At 50.6% G+C, this 20773-nt stretch overlaps 1 protein-coding gene across 4 annotated transcripts in view; it reads left to right on the top strand.

The window, feature by feature from the left end:
* Window positions 1-20773, top strand: part of NTRK3 (neurotrophic receptor tyrosine kinase 3) — a 382724-nt gene that overhangs the window by 127012 nt on the left and 234939 nt on the right. For all 4 annotated transcript variants that reach the window (XR_014148812.1, XM_081831657.1, XM_081831659.1 and 1 more), the window contains 2 exons: window positions 356-417; window positions 1250-1352. Coding sequence is in view for 3 of the 4 variants with exons in the window: in XM_081831657.1 (XP_081687783.1) it covers window positions 356-417; window positions 1250-1352 (165 nt within the window). In the remaining variant the exon portion in view is untranslated. The remainder of the gene's footprint in view (window positions 1-355; window positions 418-1249; window positions 1353-20773) is intronic.

The raw sequence follows: 20773 nt of genomic DNA, 5'->3' as shown, positions 1-20773 counted from the left end.
ACACCAGATGTTGTTACCAGCAACTTGTGCCCAATCCACACCCTGGCCTGGATCCCAAACCATTTTTTCCTGCTCCTTTGTATCTAGTAGTTCATGGCCTACATTGCCCAGGTGACATTATTTGCTCTGGAATGGGGGCAGGGGGCTGGCAGGGAGGGTCCTTTATTCCCTGTGGAGCCCCTGTCAGCACCAGCCAGGTGACTGGTTGGGGACCTGGTCTCTGGGGACCCCTGCAAAGCCAGGGTATGTTCTCTAGCAGGAGCTCCTGAGGGGGGCCTGGGAGTCAGGTGGGGACTGTGGCTGAGCCTCTCATGGCTGGTAAGCTAACCACCCTCCTGGTCTGGTTGGATTTCAGTTTACGACGTGAGTCCCACACCCATCACTGTGACCCACAAACCGGAGGAAGACACTTTTGGGGTAAGTCATTCCCGGATCAAGGGGAAGGTGTTTACTGACTTTGTTTTAGGAGCTAACTTTCCGGAATTTTATCTTACTTGGAACCCTAACATATGCAGCAGAAAAAAAAAAACTGTGATGAATGACCTCCTTTCAGGTGGTTGAAACCTTCCTTGTTTGATGAGAATAAGTCATTGTTTGAGGAAGTCTTTGAGGATCTGCTCCAGGCCCTAGGGTTTGGAAGAGAACCGTTTGAAAACTCCCATTCTGTTAGGAGCCTGGCTGGGCCTGATTCGAAGGGAATGCTAACCACACAAGCCTTTTACAAAAGTCAGAGTTGCTCAGAGCATCCCCTTGGGTGGGTTTTTCAAGTCCCTCCCCCCACCCTCCCCTGCCTGACTCAGAGCCAGAGATTTCCCTGAGGAGGAGAGCAAAGGGTTTTTTTTTGTTGTTTTTTTTTTGTAAGACTCCAGATCTCCTAGAACCTTCTGGATGATATTCTGTAAAGAATGTCAATGTGAAGGTGCAGAGGTTTTTTTTTTTTTGCTAATGAAAACAACAAACAGTAGACAGAGACATCTTAGGCCTGCCCTTGCGTTGCTTATGATGGATGGCCCGCAGATGAGAGGCTGAGCCACGGAACGTTCTCTCAACCGGTTGGGGAATTAATTTTCTTGTAATGTTCTGAAGGTCTCATGAGTTACTTCTGCTGAGGAATTGACTCAGTGGTGAAATTTGGAATGGGCTGCAGCGGATCCCTCGATAGGACTACTTCCGTTTGGGCGCGTGTGACTTCCCTGGCATGAGGGTTTTCGGTGACTCTTCTCAACTGTCTGCTCTCGGCCCCTCCCAGGTGTCCATAGCGGTGGGACTTGCTGCTTTTGCCTGCGTCCTGTTGGTGGTTCTCTTTATCATGATCAACAAGTATGGTCGACGGTCCAAATTTGGAATGAAGGGTAAGGTGGGATTTTCATTTGCAAGGGTCTCCTGGGTGTGTGTGGGGGGTGGGGGATAGGGTTCCTGTTGATCAAAAGACTCTGTTTTATTCTCCCTTTGCTCTCCAAGGGGACCTCCGCTGGTAGGCTGAAGGCGTCCTGGTGGAGACTCCTGTCTGAACCTTGTTGTTGGTAGTGATGGTTTAGAGGCAGTGTTGGTGTCTGCGGGGGCCAAGCCGGGGTCTGCCTGGGGTTTTGCCCTGAGTGCGGGAAGCATCATAGAGCGGGGCTGCTTGCTGCAAGACGGTAGTTTGTGAAGGAAGTTGGTGAGAAAAAGGACTCCTTGTTTGAGTAGCTTAGTTTCCCTCTGCAGCCTCCCTTGGAGTTGTGATGCGAAGGTATTAGCGAGCTAGATGTCAGGTGGTGGATCCCAGTGTTGGGACGTTGCCCACACGATTGCATTTCAGCACGCAGCTCTACGCAGGGTCCCAGAGCGGATGCCAAGAGCAACACGATTGCTAAATCTGCTGGCCGGCTTCCACAATGCCCAGTCCTCAGCCCCCTTTACGGCTGGGGTAGGCTGTGGGACAAGGCTTCCCACCAAGGCTCGGGTTAGGGGAGTGGCACCAAAGGGGTTAACATGGTGAATTAGCATCCATCTGCCTGGTCTCAGGGATGGATCTGACCAGATGGCTCCAGGGACACTGGGTACCAGTTCTCAAACAGAAACTGGAATTTCAAGACCTGCTCCCCTCTGGGGTTTCCATTTATGGCTGGTGTTCAATGGGAGGTGGGTAGGGAAGGATGAGGAAAGGTTCTACAAGCTGTCAGGTTGCTGAGTGAGGATCTAGGTTGGAGTTTTCTGGTGAGAGTACGGGACCCAGAAAGATGAGTTTCTACAGCTTCTACACATGAACTGGGATCTGTGGGGAGAGTCCTGACCTTGGGACTCAGGGACCGAAGGAGGGCACGTGAATGAGATCCACGGGGACGGTGGCCCTCTGAACTTATGCAAATGTTTGGGCATATGTGGCGGTGGGGTGAGGGGTGGTTTGGAACCGAACTAGTCCACTCCTTCTGTTATATTCTCAAAATATTCTGTGACTCCCCTAAAAGTTTAGAAGGAAGGACAGAAGGGTAGAAAACAGAAGGGCAGGCCGCCTGGCTTCTCAGAAGCTGCCTACCTCTCTATACCCTCTTTCTGTTCTTGCTTTAGCTGAACGAGTCAGAGCAAGGCAAGCCAGGTTTCTGTGAATCCTATGAAATATTTTGACCCAGAGAAATACTTGTGCAAGCAAATTATAGAGAGGGGATGGAAGTTTGGCCCGAAGCCCCATGACTTAAACAAGACCAGACCACTGTGAGGCACCTCGATCGGAGATGTTTTATCTGCCAGTATTCCCCTGTGCCAAGCAGGACTCCCATGGGGTTCGAAGATGAATCCCACTGGGTGAGCCCCAAGCCTAATCCCTGGGCCTGTGGCTTCGGGGACTGGCCCGATTGCTGGTGTAAAGTTTCAGACCATGGGTGGAACCCTCTGACTCTAGCTATTCCTTCTTCCACCTGAGAAAGCATGAGGGCCTCAGCCAAAGGGGACAATGGGGCATTGCTGAGACCAGCTGAGGCCCTGTGACATGCTTGGCAGCATTGCGAGAGCAGATTTTTCCTATTAATTGTCATCTGGTTTCTGGAACAGTGTGTCCCCATGTCGGATGGATTAGGCAGTATCCAGGGCGGTGCCTTCCCCTCAGCTGTCCTCAGAGCCTCTCCCAGCCCCTGCTCCCCTCTCCCGGGGTTGAACTGCCTCCTTGGCCCTGGATGGCCCGGGAGGACATGTCCCACGAGGCGGCAGGGAAGTGTCCCCTCCTCTAGAGCCCAGGAGCCTGAAGAAGGGAGGCTGCCCTTCGAGGCCAGATGTGGAGGTGTGTCCAAGGCTGAAGCTCCCTGTCTCTGCTCTTTGTTACCCCCGATCCCCTGTGCTTGGGCCTCATCCTAGGATGAGTAAGCAAGTGCCCCAGGCTGCATACACCCCCCTCCCACCCCCAATCCTTTGTTGCCAGTCGGGCATCCCAATGCAGGAAAGAGTGAAGCCCCTGGACTCTGACTCCGGCGAACCTCCATGCCTTCTTATCCAGCCCGTCCTCAGCTTTGAATGTTCAGATCTGGGTCACACTCTGCCATGCCACTTAACTGTTCTTTGCTTTTAGCGGAGTTACTCCACCCTCGCAGCCTCTCCTTCTTCCCTGGGTTGCTGTATTGAGATGTGTGTGGAACTGGCATATAAAAGGGGGCCCCATGGTTGTACTTCTCCCCTTCTTTTCTTCACGTATAAGCCTCTCCCGGCTCCTTTCATTGTCCTTCTATGAAGGGCTGCCCTCCCAAGACTCACTCACACCCTCCTTTGCTGCACACAGTGTTTAGTCAGGATGCTTTGATTCTGCACTAATCCCAGTGCCTTGTCATTACTTTGCACACACATCATCTGTCTGTCCTGCTAGACCAGGAGCGACTTGGCAGAAACCACAGATCACTAAGCCCAGTGTGCTTGAAACTTCACACGGTGTTTGACAAATGCTCGTTGAACTTCAGATGGATGACTATATTTATAATCATAAAAAAAAAAAAAGCACAGCTTGTGAATCAGTAACAGGCTAGTAAGGGCTATTTTGGCAACATGAGGTGTCTGGGCAGTGGGAGGTAGAGTGGGAATGATGAGGGGAACTCATAAATAATACCCAGCGTCCACATCTGAGGGCCCCGAACACAGTGTGTGGACGGGGAGGGATTGTTAAGATGAATTTTACTTCCTCCTGACAAATAAGAAAAAGACAAAAATACAAAGGTTGGTGTAACAAATACTCCTATTCCCACCACTCAGAATAAGCAACTTTTACAGTTTTGTTTTTATCTTTGCATCTGATGTTTTATTCCTAGAATACAGGGATGAAACTGCTAATAAAACTAAAAATGCTTCAACTGTCACCTCCATTTCCCAGAGACCGCCACCAGCCTGGGCTCCGAGTGTGTCCCTCAGTTCACTGTTTTTGTCTCTCTCCTTGGTCTCTACCTCTGTTTCTCTGTCGTCTCTGCACAACCGCCCTCCCCCCTTGGCTGTCTCCTAGCCAAACTCACACCCTGTGGGCTGCCTCCACCCCATGGCGATGCTGTTGGCCAGGTCTGGTAACCAGTTCATTTTTATACTTCTTTTCTTTTTTTTTTTAAGATTTTCCATTTGTTTATTTGGATTGCATACAAGTGGGGTGGAGGGGCAGAGGGAGAAGGAGAAGCAGACTCCCCGCTGAGTAGGGAGCCTATATAAGGCTTAGAGCTCCATCCCAGGACCCTGGGATCATTACCTGAGCTGAAGGCAGATGCTTAATGGACTGAGCCACCCAGGCGCCCTGTTTTTATACTTCTGTGTGTATGTATACATATACATGTATATTTTGTTTTTTTGTTTGTTTGTTTATTCTTTACAGGTCACAAATTGCCTTCCTAGACCTCTAGAAAACAATCATAAGTATATGTATCTCTTATATTGATCTTATTAATAAATTTTATTTGGACAAGATAACTTGTGCCATCACCGTTTTTAACCAGTGTGACTAAAGACCACAACACTCCCAAGAGTGGTCACACACGGTATGCGATACGTACAGATAACGTACGTTCGGTATATGAAAAACTATACACGTGGGTATGTGTGCATTTATTTGACAGAGAGAGAGACGAGGAGAGAGGGAACACAAGCAGGGGGAGTGGGAGAGGGAGAAGCAGGCCTCCCGCTGAGCAGGGAGCCCGATGTGGGGCTCGATCCCAGGACCCTGGGATCATGACCTGAGCCGAAGGCAGACGCTTAACGACTGAGCCACCCAGGCGCCCCTGTATGTGTGCATTTATGTATACGTGGGTATGTGTGCATTTACAAGATGCATCACTTTGTGTGTGTTTAACTGATGCATGTGTTCATACTTTTAGTATCCTTTTGCGTCTTGCTTTATTGACCTGTCAGGTGTCAGACGTCTCTCCATATTGGCGTGTGTAGGCATTCTAACGGACACGTAGTTTACGGGAGACGAAGATACTAGACCTTACAGAAATAAGTAGAGGAAGCATCGTCCCAGACTCCTCTGTACTTCCGTCACCTGCCATCAGCCGATCACAGTTGGCCTGAGGAGTGGTGACACTAGCAGGGAAGTGCATGTCTTGGAATCACAAAGGTTTTGAAGTGGAGCCGAGCCAGGGCGGTGGGGGTTTCTTGGGGCTGTGGCTGAAGCCCAGGGTCTTACTTAGAACAGCAGGGGTGATCCTCAAAGTGTCTAGTGTGGTTCAATGTGGGAACTGACTTTCAGAACTGAAGCCAGCCCCGCTGCAGGAGCTGGGGGACCTGGAGGCTCTCTGCTGTGCTGGGCTTTATTTTTAAAGATTTTTTTTTATTATTTATTTATTCATGAGAGACAGAGAGAGAGGGAGAAGCAGGCTCCCAAGGAGCAGGGAGCCCGACGCGGGCGGGACTCGATCCCAGGACTCCGGGATCATGACCTGAGCCGAAGGCAGACGCCCAACCGTCTGAGCCACCCAGGCACCCTGTGCTGGGCTTTAACTCTTGGATTGCTGGATGGGGGGATGGGGGGGCGTGTAGGACAGGAGCGATTTACTGGGAGGTACAGAAATATAGACAGATATTTCAGTATTTTATTATGTTTTTAAAGATTTTGTTTATTTATTTGGGAGAGAGAGAGTGGGAGGGGGCAAGGGGAGGGGAAGAACCAGGCTCCCCACTGAGCAGGGAGCCAGATGCAGGGCTGGATCCCAGGACCCCTGGCCCCCCCATCATGATCTGAGCAGAAGGCAGACAGACACACGCTTAAACCCATTGAGCCACCCAGGCGCCCCAGACATTTCAGTGTTCAGTGTTTTTAGCAACTAATGTGCTAGTGCATCCTGGGCCTGGAAGCGATGTGGTTCAGAGTTTGTACCAAGCTCTCCCTCACAAAATATTTTTATTTTTTTAAAGATTTTATTTATTTATTTGACAGAGAGAGATACAGCGAGAGAGGGAACACAAACAGGGGGAGTGGGAGAGGGAGAAGCAGGCTCCCCGCAGAGCAGGGAGCCCGACGTGGGACTCGATCCCAGGACCCCGGGATCACGACCCGAGCCGAAGGCAGTCGCTCAACCGACTGAGCCACCCAGGCGCCCACAAAATATTTTTAAATGGGACATGAGAAGACCATAGTAGTGATCCAGCAGGGGCTTTGGGACATCTGTATGTACCGATCAAGAAGCCGTTGTGAGAAAAGGAGGCGTCGTGCTCTGGATTCTCGGTCTGGTGAGGCCGCATTGGGTTAGGACTCCCCGCTCACAGCCTCAGCCCCTTTCCAGGGCCAGCGAGCCACCTAACTCCTTGGCCTTGGCCGCCCTACGGTGAATGGCCCCGGGGTGCCTGCCATCTTCATTTCACACGGCTGTTAAAAAAAAAAAAAAGCCAGGGCGCCTGGGTGGCTCAGTTGGTTAAGCGACTGCCTTCGGCTCAGGTCATGATCCTGGAGTCCCGGGATCGAGTCCCGCATCAGGCTCCCTGCTCAGCGGGGAGTCTGCTTCTCCCTCTGATCCTCCCCCATCTCATGCTCTCTCTCTCTGTCTCATTCTCTCTCTCAAATAAATAAATAAAATCTTTAAAAAAAAAAAAGAAAGCCAGGTCAATGATGCGGGAGTGTCTTTAAATAATAAAACATGTCCCATAGTTTTCATATCAGGTATCATAGTTATTTAACAGAGAAGTGTACGTGTGGGTTTTCGCAACCTGTGAGGAAAGTGTACGTTCTTTGGTCTCTGATCTTGTGACAACCTCCTAAGTATACTTCCTTTTTTTTTTTCTAAAGATTTTATTTATTTATTTGAGAGAAAGAGAATGAGAGAGAGAGAGAGCACATGAGAAGGGGGAGGGTCAGAGGGAGAAGCAGACTCCCCGCTGAGCAGAGAGCTCAATGCGGGACTCGATCCCGGGACTCCAGGATCATGACCTGAGCCGAAGGCAGTCGCTTAACCAGCTGAGCCACCCAGGTGCCCCTATACTTCCCGATCAGGGATGCAGTGGTGGTGTCCTTCATGCTTCTTGGCTTCCTTTTCTCCCACGAAGGAGACAGAGTGATGGTTTCTTGGAGCTGAAATAGACCTTAGGCTTCTTAGGCGAATGTCCCTGTTGTACAGAGAAGGGGACAGACCAGAGAAGTACAGTAGCATGCCCGAGCACACAGCAGGGCAGCACTGGCCCTGCTTCCCCGGGACGTGCCGTGCACGGGAGCCAGGGAGGGCCGAGAGATGAAGCCAGAGGACGAATATAATCAAGCCAGTTCTTCCCATGCTGTCCGCCTCCGATGGGGCTTTCAGCAATGCCTCTTCTTAATCTACTTTTCTCAAGCCTGGGCTCACCTGGCTTGGGGGGCGGAGCGGGGGAGATGGGAGCTGAGCTGGGGTGGGTGCTGCTTCCCTGGCTAAGGAGACTTCCTTCGTTTCTTTCTGGGCACCGTGGAGACCGCACAGCAGGGCAGCGAAGTGAAAGGCTGGGGAGGAGGTAGTCAAGACCTACAGCGAGGGCTTCTGGTAGTACGTTGAGTGCTTCATCAGCCCTCGCTGGCTTTTTATCCTAATGGTCGGACACGTGCTGGTGCCTCTGATGGGCCTGTGGATGGGCACTCCAGGACTGTTCCATTGTGAATTAGCATCCGTTAATAGGTACTTAAAGTAAAGTGGTTGCCTATTTGATTATGATTGGGGGTTATTAACATTCTTTCCATAAACAGATGGTAACTGTCCTTGGAGTGGGTTGTATAATCCTGCCAGAGCCTTGATTTGGAGGGGCTGGCTCCTTCAAAACGTGTCGTGGACTGCTGCCCATATGCAGTGGCCTTGTTCTCCCTCTGGTTAGCCTGTTGGTTAAGGGGAATGGTTGGACTTGGGAAGGAGTCCTTTCTGGGCTCCCTCCTAACCTTGTGGCATCAGATCAAGAAAGGTTTCTTCCGGCTGGAATGGAGATGGCGCTGGGAGGGATCTTGGACTCCTAAAGTTTGATGCTCTAACCTCTAATGAGGCATCCTTTCTTCCTCAGCTGGGATGGAGGGACCGTGCGTCCCTGGGTGTGAGTGCACTATCGGGATGGATGCAAGGAGGGTGGTATGGAGATAGCAGACTTCTGAGACGATTGGAAGGTGATGCGGAGCACCCTAATAGGAGCACACTCTTAATGCCATTTCTAGGGTAGCTCCTTTTGCCCTGAGAAAGAGACTTGTCCGATCTCTCTGTGACTGAGTCAGAAGCCAAGAGCCGTGCAGCGCAGGAGTGAAACCGGGCGAAGGACTTGGGTTTCCTGACTTCCTCAAATACATTCATTCTTCCTTCTTGCTTGTTTTTCTTTCTTCTTTTTCCATTCTCTCCTCTGAATTGAGGTTATTCAAGGGAGGACAGTACCTCTGACCCTTTCAGTGGCCTCTGCTAGGGATTCCTGGCAAGGGACTCCTGATGGACAGTGGCTCTTTGAACATAACTGTGAGAGTAGTTTCTGGATTCATATCCTATATTGTTAGCCTAGGTCCTTGTCGTCTCTGAACAAACGTTTCATGCCCTTCCTCTCCTTTTGAGCTCCTTGACAGACCCTCCTACCCCCACGAACACTCCCAGCATTTGTTCAAGTCCTAGTTAAACAGGTTGGGTGTGTAGCCTACCCACAGGCAGGACGTGAAGTAATTGAAGCCAGGAGGCTTCTGCTTCTCTTCCTCTGCTTGGACTTCGTTGCGAGTTTCTGGCTGCAGATGAAGTCACACCCCACTTGGTGACTGAGTTCTAGAATGTGGTGCCCAGAGCTCTGAGAAGAAGGCTGGAAGGCAGTGTGAATTTTTCTAGCATGCCTTTGCTGGCCTGTCTTTTTGGGGGCTTTGCAGTGTGCAGCGAGCGGTTCTAGAAGCCCCCGCACCGTCACCATTGGCCGTCTTCAGGCTACGCGGCTCCTCCATTCCTCTCTCAGAGCTCCAGGAAACCAGCTGTTGTCCAGTGCCGAGTCTCGTATGTAAAAGGAAGTCCCTGGAAATAGAGTCTGCTACAAAACGTTTCTTCTCTGTGGTTACCTGCTAGCTGGCTGTTCTTGGCAGACCCCGGCGTCCTGTTCTGTAGGGCCGAGGATGGCCAATGTGTTTGGCTCCATAGCCAAAGTGATCGCCTCGCTGATTCATTTGACTTTGGCAGCAAAATGCAGTTCTTACTAATCCAGGTGGTTCGAGCTGGTTGCCACAGGGTTAACATCCTTCGACATCTCAGGGTAGAAGTTCTCGACCTTTTGTTCCCAGATGACACACGTTGACAGTTGATAGACACCTTACACACTCCTGTAGATGTAACCAGGCTGTTGGACAAGTATTGGCCTTCCCAGTAACTTCACACCTAAGGAAACTATATCAGGATATGAGTTTGCAAAAGGGATTTTTAAAACTGGGAATAAAATCAAGTCTGTACTAATTTTTACTCTTAAAAAATTTCACAAACTTTCAGTATTTTATTATTCCTCTAAAGTTCTGGTGACATACTTACTCGCTGATCCAGACGTCCTACTGGATCACGGTACCAGGATGGAAACTGAGATGGGTGGGGGCCTGCCAGCCTGGACTTGCTCCCAGTGTTCCTTGCCCAGCGTGGTTTTGCCCCTGCAAAGTCAAGTTGCAGAAGCTGCTCCAGCAGAGGCCCTCATGTCCTTACAGCACGTCCTTTCCATCTCTGCAACTTCTCCTGTAACGTCCTGCTTTGACTTGTCCAGAGGAAGAGTGACTGTGGGAAAGAGCGAGTGAGAAACTTCCCCGTGGCTGCAGTGCCTGAGCCCTGTGTTCACGCAGCCTGTTCTCCCGTGAACTGCAGAAGGCTTTGGGATGTCCACAAGAGCAGCCCTCCAAACCACAGGCGACAAAGCAAAGAGAGCAGAACAACGGTTGATCGGGAAACACGCTTTCGGATGAGGGGAGAAAAGCCACACATTGAGAACACTAACAAACCAGCCAGCCACTGCAGATCCCCGGCCACAGCTCCTTCTCACCTCTCTGCCCTTCGTGCTGCGAACGCATCATGCGGGATGAGCAGCACGGGATGATGGAGAGGTGTGCTGCAGGAGAAGGAATCATCCAGCTGGGGCTCAACCACCAGGTGTGGTTACCACCTGCTCCCATCTCAAGCTTCCAGAGGGAAGGACGAAGAACTTCGGGTTGCTCTCTTCGTGGGTCTTTCACACAGATGGTTAATGACGCGCTCTTTTTCTCCCTCCCACAATACCCTAGTACGTTTACTGTAGAGAGAGGTTTGCCAGGTCACTCTGGTACAAGGCTCTTTATGCTCTTCTCTTGTATTAACTCCGCTTCCACCAGCCAGAGAAGGATTTGCTGACATCCTTATACTGGCCTCCCTGGCTTCCCCGCCCCACTCCAAGGAGTGGCTCCCTAATTGGTGGGACCCAGTGCAAGATGTTCAAAAAGTATTAGAATTTCAAAATAGCTGCAGTAGAGCTTTATACCCCAAGTGTGGGGCTCTCTTGAGCGTGGAGCCGGGGTGCAGGCCCTTGGAGTCAGCTCTGCTCCCCAAATACAGGCCCTAGCGACTTGATCTTTCCCTGAATGGTCTTGAACGAAACCTGTTTCTATGCATCCTTTTTCCAGAGAGGCTGGGATTTGGGGTAAAGACAAGAACATTAGCTGATTTGTCACTTCTAATCATAGTAGGGAAAGGGGACAGGAGGTATTGAACATATACTGAGTACTTACTACGTGCCAGGTGTCTAAGAGATCTTATAGTAGTCTTCATACGTAGCTATTCTCCCCATTCTAAAGATGAGAAAGCTGCTCAGACTGGTGGGATTGCCCAAGGTCATGTGACTGGTAAGTAGGAAAACGAGGTTTTCAACGAGGTCCCTTAAATCAGCGGTTCTCAATCTTAGCTGCACATTCCAATCACCTAGTGAAATGATATAACTCCCTCAGCCCAGGCTGCACCCCAGACCCATTAAATCAGAATCTGGAGGTGAACCCCAGGCACAGGCCTGCTTTCTTCGACTCCTTGGGTGATTTCAGCCATGCGGTCAAGGTTGAGAAGCAGTGGTGTCCCCAGTCCGCCATGCAGCCACCTAGCTTCCCCTCGCTGCCAGGTCTGTGTGGGGTCTGCAGACACCAGCCAATCTGATCACTCGGGAGCTTGTTAAACCAGCAGATGCTGGGGATTCACCCTCACACCCAGTGGGTCAGACCTGGAGTGAAGTAGGGGACAAGCAGTCTCTCTGGGGGACTCTGAGGCTCACTGAAGTTTAGGAACCATTGTCTTGGACTTGTAGAGAAAGGAGGAATGATAACATGGCGAGTGCTTCTCAGACTTCCAGGTGAAAATGAACCATGGGGGAGGCCGGGGAATCCTGTGAAAATGCAGATTCTGATTGCACTGCGTGGAGAAGGACTGAGAGTCAGCATTTCTAAGAAGCTTCCAGAGGCTGCTGCTTTGTTGCCCACACTTCCAGTTACAAGGGTCCCAGCCACTGGGGAAAAGCTCAGGCCTGTGACCTGGGGTTTAGGTCACATCTCTGCTTTCCATTCTTCCTGTGGGCTGTTAGCAATGTTGGCCCGCCTCCGAGGCTTACTGGAATAATAACGGGATCACAAGAGTACAGAACACAACCTCGACAGGCACACTGCATTTTACTTTGTTTGTTGCACACTGAAGGTTGGCGCCAACCTCACGTCAAGCAAATCTGTTGGTGCCTTTTTTTCTAGTGGCATCTGCCCACTTGGTGTCTCTGTGTCCCATTTTGGTAATTCTCGGAATATTTTGAACTTTTTCATGGTGATCTGTGTTTTGGTGATCTGTGATCAGTGATGACAACTCACTGAAAACTCAGAGGATGGTTAGCATTTTTTAGCAATGAATATTTTTTTAATTTAGGTATGTACATTATTTTCTTAGAAATCATGCTCTTGTGTGCTTAATACACGACGCTGTGGTGTAAGCATCACTTCTATCTGCACTGAGGGGCCAAAACATTCATTTGACTCCCTTTATTGCCATTTGTGCATTGTTGCAATGGTCTGGAACTGAACCGGCGGGTCTCTGAGGGACGCCTGGACTTCTAAGGCATTTTAGTTCTACCCTCTTTGGGTAAAGAAGCTTCTCGTATTTCCTAGAGCAGCTTCTGTAGTGGCTTCCTCGGCTCAAACCAAATTGTCACCTCCTTCCATACCAAGGCACTTGTAAGTAAGGCCTGATGCCTCGTCTGTTTATCTCTGTGACAAGTGTGAGGTCAGTTAACACTGACATCCCCCTTGAAGAGAGCTGTGGGCAGGGCCTCCGAGAGGCCAGCAGTCAGTTGGCAGGCTGGCAGTCCCAGCCCAGAGTTCCTCTCCTCTTCTGGAACCTTCTGTGTCCTGTTTGTTCTTCCTGCCATGGCTGGTCCTTGAGGATGGTGCTGGGGGCTATAGGAATCTGGAGAAGCTTGGACTGGCAGGCTCTGGGCTGGATCAGGGGGAGGAGGCCTCATGGGTTGAGTTGGTGGCCGCCCAGGCTGCGTGCTGGCCTCAGATGGGCTGCAGGAGGCTGGAACTGCCTTCTCCTCAGTCCTGCTGCTCCCGGGGTCCATGTTTGCACAGGATGCTTGCCCTGCCCTCCAATTTACTGTGGAACAAGAGTTGCATATAGTTGGCCAAAGACTGGAGCAGTTTTTTTTTTTTTTTTTTGTACCAGTCCCAGAAATGCCAGGCCTGTCTACCTGACAGGCATCCTGAATTCGAAGGGGCCTCTGTGCGGTGGCCATGCAGACCTGTTCCAGGCAGGGGAGAACACCAGTGTCTGTCCGGCTGCCAGCAGGGCCTGACACGGAGCCCTGAGGAGGGCGCCTGAATGGTTCTGGAAACTGCTTTTCAAAGTGAATCCTTCCAAATAAATGCGCTTCAGTGCATTGGCCTGGGACCAGTGGAGGGGGTGCCGAGGGGTGCCCAATTGTTGGCTCGGCCTCTAGGAAAAGCAGGCAGGATTTGAGCACTATTATTAGCTGTTATGTGTGGAAGTGGCTCCCAACAGCACCAGTCCCCGCCCCGGCTTGCTTTGCTGGGGGGGAAATGCCTGCCTGATGGGGCTGTGTGTGGGGCTTGCGGACTTCTCAGGAGAAGCACTAGCAGAAAGGAGGCGCCATATAAGAGAATGGGCAAACGGATGCACACGTTTGCTGTTGCCGAGCGTGTGGATTGGGGCAGCCTTTCTGGAAGGTGGCTTGGCATTTTCATTACAAGGCTCAAATCATGGGAAGCCCATGTCCCTGTAACTCCCCTTCTGAGACATTAACCTGAAGGTAATAATCACAAATGGCTGCTCATATTTATGTGTATGGATGTTCATCCCTCTGCAACGGACACAGTCAACTTGATGAAGTCAGAATTGTTTAAATATCTGATGATAAATGGCTAGCGAAGCACATACGATGTAATTCATTGCAGGGATTAAGAATGACATTTTTCCAAAGTACATTTTTACAACTTTTAAAAAAATATTTTCTTTATTCATGAGAAACTGAGAGAGAGAGATGCTGAGAGAGAGAGGCACAGGGAGAAGCAGGTTCCCTTGGAGCAGGGAGCCTGATGCGGGACCCGATCCCAGGACCCTGGGATCATGACCTGAGCCGAAGGCAGATGCTAAATCGACTGAGCCACCCAGGCACCCCAGATTTTTACTATTTCTGAAAGGATATACGTGCAAATAGTAAGAAAGCCCGATAGCATAGAAGATAGCTTAGTGATAAGTGTCTGTCTCTGCCTGCTTTTCTGTTCCTGGGGTCACCACTATCTGAGGTTCTTGCATATCCTTCTAGAGACCTGTCAGTCCTGTCTAAGGATAGATGTTTCCCCACTGCTCTTACACAGACATCAGCTTATATTCACACTGTTCTGCACTATGTTATTTTTGCCGACAGTCTATCCTTGAAATCATTCCCTATCAGCTCACAGAGATCTACTGCATTCTTTTCTTTTTTTCCAGCTTTATTGAGTTATAATTGATATATAACACTGTGTAAGTTTCAAGGTATACAGTGTGATCATTTGATACATGAATATATTTACTGTGTTCTTTTTTTTACAGTTGCATATTTTAAAAATGATACTTTAAAGCAATATTTATTGACATGTGAAAATGTTCACACCTTATTTCCGAGTAAAGGCTGCAAGCAGTTTCTGTTGGTTTTTTTCCTAAAATGAAGGGAAAGTATTTTCACATCTATACCTAGGAAAAATACTAGGACCTTGTCGACAGATCAGAATGGAAACAGTGGTCATGTTGGGGTGGTGGGATTACGGATGCTTTTTTTATTTCATCCTCTGTGATTTTTGTTTTGTGTTCCAAGTTTTTTGCCTTGAACCTTAAAACAAAGCAGGAAGCTGCTGGGGTGGCAGGCTGCACTCCTTTATTGGGTGTAGAGTGCTGACTCACTCCCTGCCGAGGCTCCATCTGCTCCTTCAAGGGGGTAACCTGGGCCCTGGTGTCACTTAGGATTACTGACTGCACAGACCAAGGGCTCCTTCCAATGGGTTCTCAGGCCACTTGTATCAGAATCATCGATGGTGGTGGGGACTGATTATAATGCAGTTTCCTGAGCCACATCTCCTAAATCCAGTATTCTGGTGGTAGGCCCTAGGAAGCCGTATTCTTAAAACAACAACAACAACAACAACAAAACAAAACAAAAAACACCCTCAGTGACTATGGTGCTCATTAATGTTTGGGAGACTTTGGTATAATCAGAAATTGGCAAACTTTTTCATAAAACCCAAATAGTAAGTATTTTAGAGTTTGCTGGCCATCTGGTTTCTGTTGCAATCACTCAACTCTGCTATAGTAGCAGGAAAACAGTCTTAGACAACATGTAAATGAGTGGGCTTGGCTGTGTTCCAATAAAACTTTATTTACAAAAAGGGGCAACAGACCAGATGTGGCCCACAGGCCATAGTTTCAGACCCCTGATGTAGATGGATGTAGTACCTTAAGAAATTAATCAGAAGATGGGAGAGCTTTCCAAGAGCTCTTTATAGTTGAAGAAGCAGGTCATATTATAAATAGTGACCATTAGTAAAATGCTTTTTATATGCCAGGCACTTTTCATAGGGGAAACTTAAAATAACACGACACAGTAGCTATTATTGGTGTTACCCTGACAAGGCAGTTGAAGAGATGAACTGATTAGCCTGAGATCACATAGTGATGGCAGGTCTGCCTGAACGCAACAGCCGAGGTAGAAGGTTGTAGTGTGACAGTCCTCTTTCTCTCTAGGCTTTGAAAGAATAATTTCTAAGTCTGTTCCCAGGACATCAGGTGTCCCCACGTCCCTCCAAGTTCCCAAGCTAAGGAAGAATAGCCACAGCCGTGCCCTTGGTGGGTACAAGTCCTGGGATTCCTCTGCACCTCACAGTTGCCTTAGCTGAGTGGGGTCCTGAGCCATCTTGGGGTCTCCAGGCCCTGTGGGCATCAGGAGACTTTCTTGTGGCCCTCCTCTGATGACTGCTCAAGGCTCCAGGTGGCCAACGTTCACCCCACTTGGAGCCCATGGAGATGGGCTGGTACCCAACACATCTGAGGCAGGTCTGAGCAAGAGTGACAGTGTCTGCTGTCTGGGATATTTCTTCCCTCCTCGCATCCCCCCACCCCAGCCTGCCTGAGCCTCAGCCACCTGGCTGGCTCACGGGGAAGCAAAAGCCCCCTGCGTCAGGCTCTGAGGCTGGTAGTTCAGCCGGATAGCTTTGCCAGGCAGCAGTATGCGTGGGTCAGCACCCACTGAGAGTACCAATCGCTACCAGTTTCTGAGAGCCTAGCTGGCCTAGAGATGCTGGGTTCATTACATAAAATCTTGACAGCTTGGCTTACTCACTGAGGAAACTGTGATCATTTACATAAAACAGAAACCAGAGCCTAGAATCCAGTACCCAGAGCAGACTAACTGCTCAACCAAACAGCAGCTAATTATACAGTCATTGTCGTTATTCTGACAGTCAGCAGTCCTCTGGGGTTGACGTCATCATCCCAGTTTCTACCGACGAGAAAGCTGGGATTCCGGCAGCCCTGGTGGGGTCGTCGGGTCTGTCGAACCCCAAAGTTGTGTCCTCTTAGTCAGTGTTGTGCATTTTACTCCAGGGCTGGTGGGAGCCATGGTGGGTCCCAGCCTAAGAAGCTGCAGAAAGCCCGGGACAGATGGGTCTTTACTTCCCTCCATCATCTGGGAGCCTCCTGCCTCCTCACAAACCAGTGGCAAACTCCCCAAGCGAGCATTGGGTACTTGCCTCTTACCAGTTAATAAGCCGCTTATTCTGCCTCAGGTAGACACCCGACTGCAGGTTAATGGGGCCCTTTAATCCCTGCCCCCACACCTTCCCGCTCCCTCTTTCTCATTTTCTCCAAGTGCACAGTACCTCCCGGAAACAGCATGGTGCACTCTGGCAGTAACCCCGTTTCTAGATTCCACCTGAGGGCTTGGCTCAGGTTCAGAGATATGGCCGAGCCAGGTAAAAAGCTGCAGCCTTGGCCGACGTACCCCCAACCATGCTGCGGGGTGACCCCCTGCCCCCATCATTTGTATGTCCGTGAACTGCCCTGTGAGCCAGGGATGTAAGGGCCCTTCATTCTTTCTCTCCCCTGCCAGCCCCCACCCCGCCGCCCTTGCCTGCTCTGATACAACCCCAGTCCTTCTGGAAGCTGTCCCCCTCTGTCTTTGCACACTGCCATCCATCTGCTCCAGCACCCCCCCACCCCCCCGTGGCCTTGGCCCTTCTGCATCGTCCCCCCACCCCAGTGTGGTTCCACCGCAGTCCTCCTGTGTGGTGGAAAGTTGTGTGTGTCTTGTTCTGTGCTCCAGAAATTTCGGGCTCCAGAAATTGCTGGCCTCTGCCTCAGATGGTCCCCATGGCACAGCTTCCCGGGGTCCCGGCTCCTCCTTTCTGCTCAGCTCAGCCTTCACTCCCCCGAGGAGGCCTGCCCTGGCCACCCAGAGCTGGGAAGGGGGCGCGGCAGGGGTGCCCTCGTGACTGGGCTTTATAGCACCATTCACCTTCCTTCTGTAGCATCTTGCCCAGTTATCGAAGGAGGGTTTGGTGAATGCTTGCGTCTCCCAGCCAACTGACCATGTCGGGCTTGCTCACGCAGCGTTATTAATGCAGGGGGGTGCACAGAAGTCCTCTGACCACCTTGGGCTCTGCACCCAAAGGGCTGGAACCCTCCTCCCCGGACCCCCAGCACCCCCAGTTTTGTTACTACTACGATGGGACATGTGATCTGGGGTATTTCTTTTGATGCCTGTTGATTTGCCAATAAGATAGAGATGGGCATATTCTCCACCAGCTAACAGCTCTTCCCATGCATGGCTTCCTTCCCCTCTACCCCCATGGTGGCCCCCAGACAGGAAGACACTAGGATGGAACTCCTTTCCCTGAGATCACCCCGTGTTTACGGCCCTCTGTCTCCCTCAGCGTCTCTTCCTTTACCCATGGCCTGTGCAGACTTGGGCCACTTGTGTGGCTTATTCTTGTGTTCACGCCACTACGATTTCTTCCTTAGCCTTCTCCCAGTGCTCATTACAGCTTCGAGTCAGACGGGCCGGGGGTCGAGTCCTGGGGCAGCCGCTTTGGAGTGACACTTACCGTGACTTATTAACTGTTCTGAGCTTCCATTTCCCCAGCGGACAGATAAAAAGGGGGAATCTTCATGATGCAGGGTGGATGAGAATTAAGTGAAATTATGAATATAAAGCAATTTGCTTAGTCCCTGGCCATGTAGTAATCACTCAATTAAGGTAGCAAGGGGAGAAATACCCTGACTTCCACTGCATTCAGATAAGCTGTGTGTAATCCACGGGTCTTTCGGTGGCTGAGATCTGCAGCCTTGGTCCCATTTTAGAATCACCTGGGGGTCTCTTAAAAATCCCAGTGGCCAGGTTGCTCTCCCGACCAGTCAGAGTCTCAGTGGCCCTCCCCAGCCTCCTTCCGACAGAGCACAAACCCTTTGGGACATTCAGAGATGGGAGGGATTGAAGACGAGGCAGAGAAAGCTCTTCTCTATTGGGCCCCCACTATGTGTCAGGCACCGTACCTGGCTCTTTCTCTACGTGTTCTCATTTTATTTTCACTGTGAACTTGTGACACATGAATTATTGTCCCTGTTTCTTCTATGGCCTTCAGGAAAGATGTGTGACTTGCTTCATGTCAGGCATTGGCTGGCTTAAGGATGAAAGACGAAGAGGGGAGGGTGGGGCTGGGGTACTGTTCTTCTGTTCTGGTCCCCCTGCCCCCTCCCGCGTGCGCATTCCTTCCTTGAGGTGGCTGGCTGAGCCCCTGGTTTTCACCCCCTTCAGGCTGGGGGCCGGCTGCCGCACCTGTCCACCTGCAGTGTTTAATGACCCGGCCTGCTTGCGCTCATCGGGGCCCTCACCAGTCATCTGCCACCTGTTCTTCCATGTGCGGTTGGCCGTGCTGTTTGCTTAACGGGGAGATTTAAGTGCCTCAAAAGGCTCCCAGTGGATGAGGGGAGAAGCATTCGCTGACGAAATGGGAGCATTGTTGTTGTTTTGTTTTTTATTGCCATTCATTTCCAGGCTTTCTGTCGGGTTGGGGAAAAGTGAGGGGTGGGGTGGGCATAGACAGGGAGGGGCTCCTTCTTGCTTCAGGTGGGTCAGAGGGGGATTTCTGGAGTTCAGAGCATCTAAAACTTTACTGTGCATGTACAACACTCAGGAATCTTGTTAAAATGCAGATTCTGACGTGATAGGTCCGAGGTAGGCCCTGGGAGTCTGCAGTTCTCAGAAGCTTCCGGGTGAGGCTGATCCCATTGGTCTACCAGCCGCACTTGGCTTAGCAAGCCTCGAGCTTTGGATGAGGGACATCCATGTGTATGTTCTGACCCCTGCAATTTCTGTTTGGGGAAGTGTCCTGGAATGGTTCAGAAATCTGGGCATTAGCTCTGGCCATGCTCTGATTTATCTTCGGGCATCTTACGAGCTTCACTTTGTCCTCCATAATAGGATTTAAATTAAGTGGCTTTCAAGGTCCCTTCTGGTTGTACCGTTCTGCAATTTTGTCGGTTGGGTTGGAGTAGGAGAACAGGGTGCATCAGACGGAGCGTGGAATAGGGAAGGTGGAGAAGAGCATCCACTGTAGAAATCAGTGTTTCCTCTGAGATCACCAGGCCTGAGTCATGAAGGGTCAGAGGTTGAGGGAGATAGGCCGTGAACTTTCTTTTTTTTTAATGTATATTTATTTGAGAGAGAGAGCGAGAGAAGCAGGGAGGAGGGACAGAGGGAGAGGCAGACTCCCCGCTGAGCAGGGATCCTGATGTGGGACTCGATCCCAGGACCCTGAGATCATGAGCTGAGCCGGAGGCAGACTGAGCCACCCAAACGTCCCCGTGAACTTTCTTTTGTGCTGTGGGTAGGCTGAGCCCAGGGTAGGCTGAACTGGCAGGTAGGCACGGTAGCTCTTACTTTCTAACTCATACTTGGCTTCGCTGAATGGCAGGAGCATGTCTGGGGACATCTTGCATTCTGCAGGTCCCATGGAAGATCTTTTCTCTGTGGGAGGCACAAGTCTAGACACTGGGGGATGCAGAGCTGCACACGTTTTTGTCCTTAACGGGCACAGAATGTAAGAGATGTATATCTTACAGAACCTGGAGTCTGGCCACTTTTTTCTGATTGGAATCCCTATGTCTGATCTGTCAGTCCCTCTATCAGCTGGGGGGCTGTTGCCACCAGTGGGGATCTCTTCCCATGGGGTGCTCTGGTATTCTCCTGATGCCATGATAGCTGGCCCCTTGAGCCTACACCTCCTTGCCCACCGCCACATCTCTAGGATGGCACTTTCTCTCTCCACTGGTCTGTTCTTGGGGTGCTCCCCAGTCGCTTGCCCCTCCCAACCATGTTGATCCGTTGGATCCCCAGGTTCTGACCCCTTCCAGTCTGGCCTCTCCCACTGCCACCTGGGACTCAGTCATGAGTCCGGTCTCAGGTTAGGTGATATTTTCGTTTCACCAGTTCTTGTAGAAGTTTTTGCACACAGTAGGCTTTGTCCATCCTACCCAACTGGACACATCCATATGCAAGTGGATGGACTTGGGCTCCTGTCCCCGCGATTGCTCTTGGCAGACGTGGGATGGGCCGTGGTTGGGCCAGGGAGGCCAGAGAGGGCTTTTGGAGCAGCTTATGGTCTCCTCCCGGCTTTCCCTAGGGAGCCTGTGATGCTTTCGGAGAGTTCTGGTGCGGGTGGGGCCGCCGCCATCGCCTCAGCAGCTCTTCTGGACCAACGGAGGGTCTGGAAACTGGGGACCTTTATTTAGTTTTTGTATTTTATATACTTCTTTTTTTTTTATTCTTATGTTAATCCCCATACACTACATCATTAGTT

Source organism: Leptonychotes weddellii, chromosome 9 (genome assembly GCF_054177405.1).
Source record: "Leptonychotes weddellii isolate Sample4059 chromosome 9, ASM5417740v2, whole genome shotgun sequence".
Lineage (NCBI taxonomy): Eukaryota > Metazoa > Chordata > Mammalia > Carnivora > Phocidae > Leptonychotes > Leptonychotes weddellii.
Note: the sequence above shows the minus strand (reverse complement) of the source record. Positions and strands in the feature narration are given on the sequence as shown.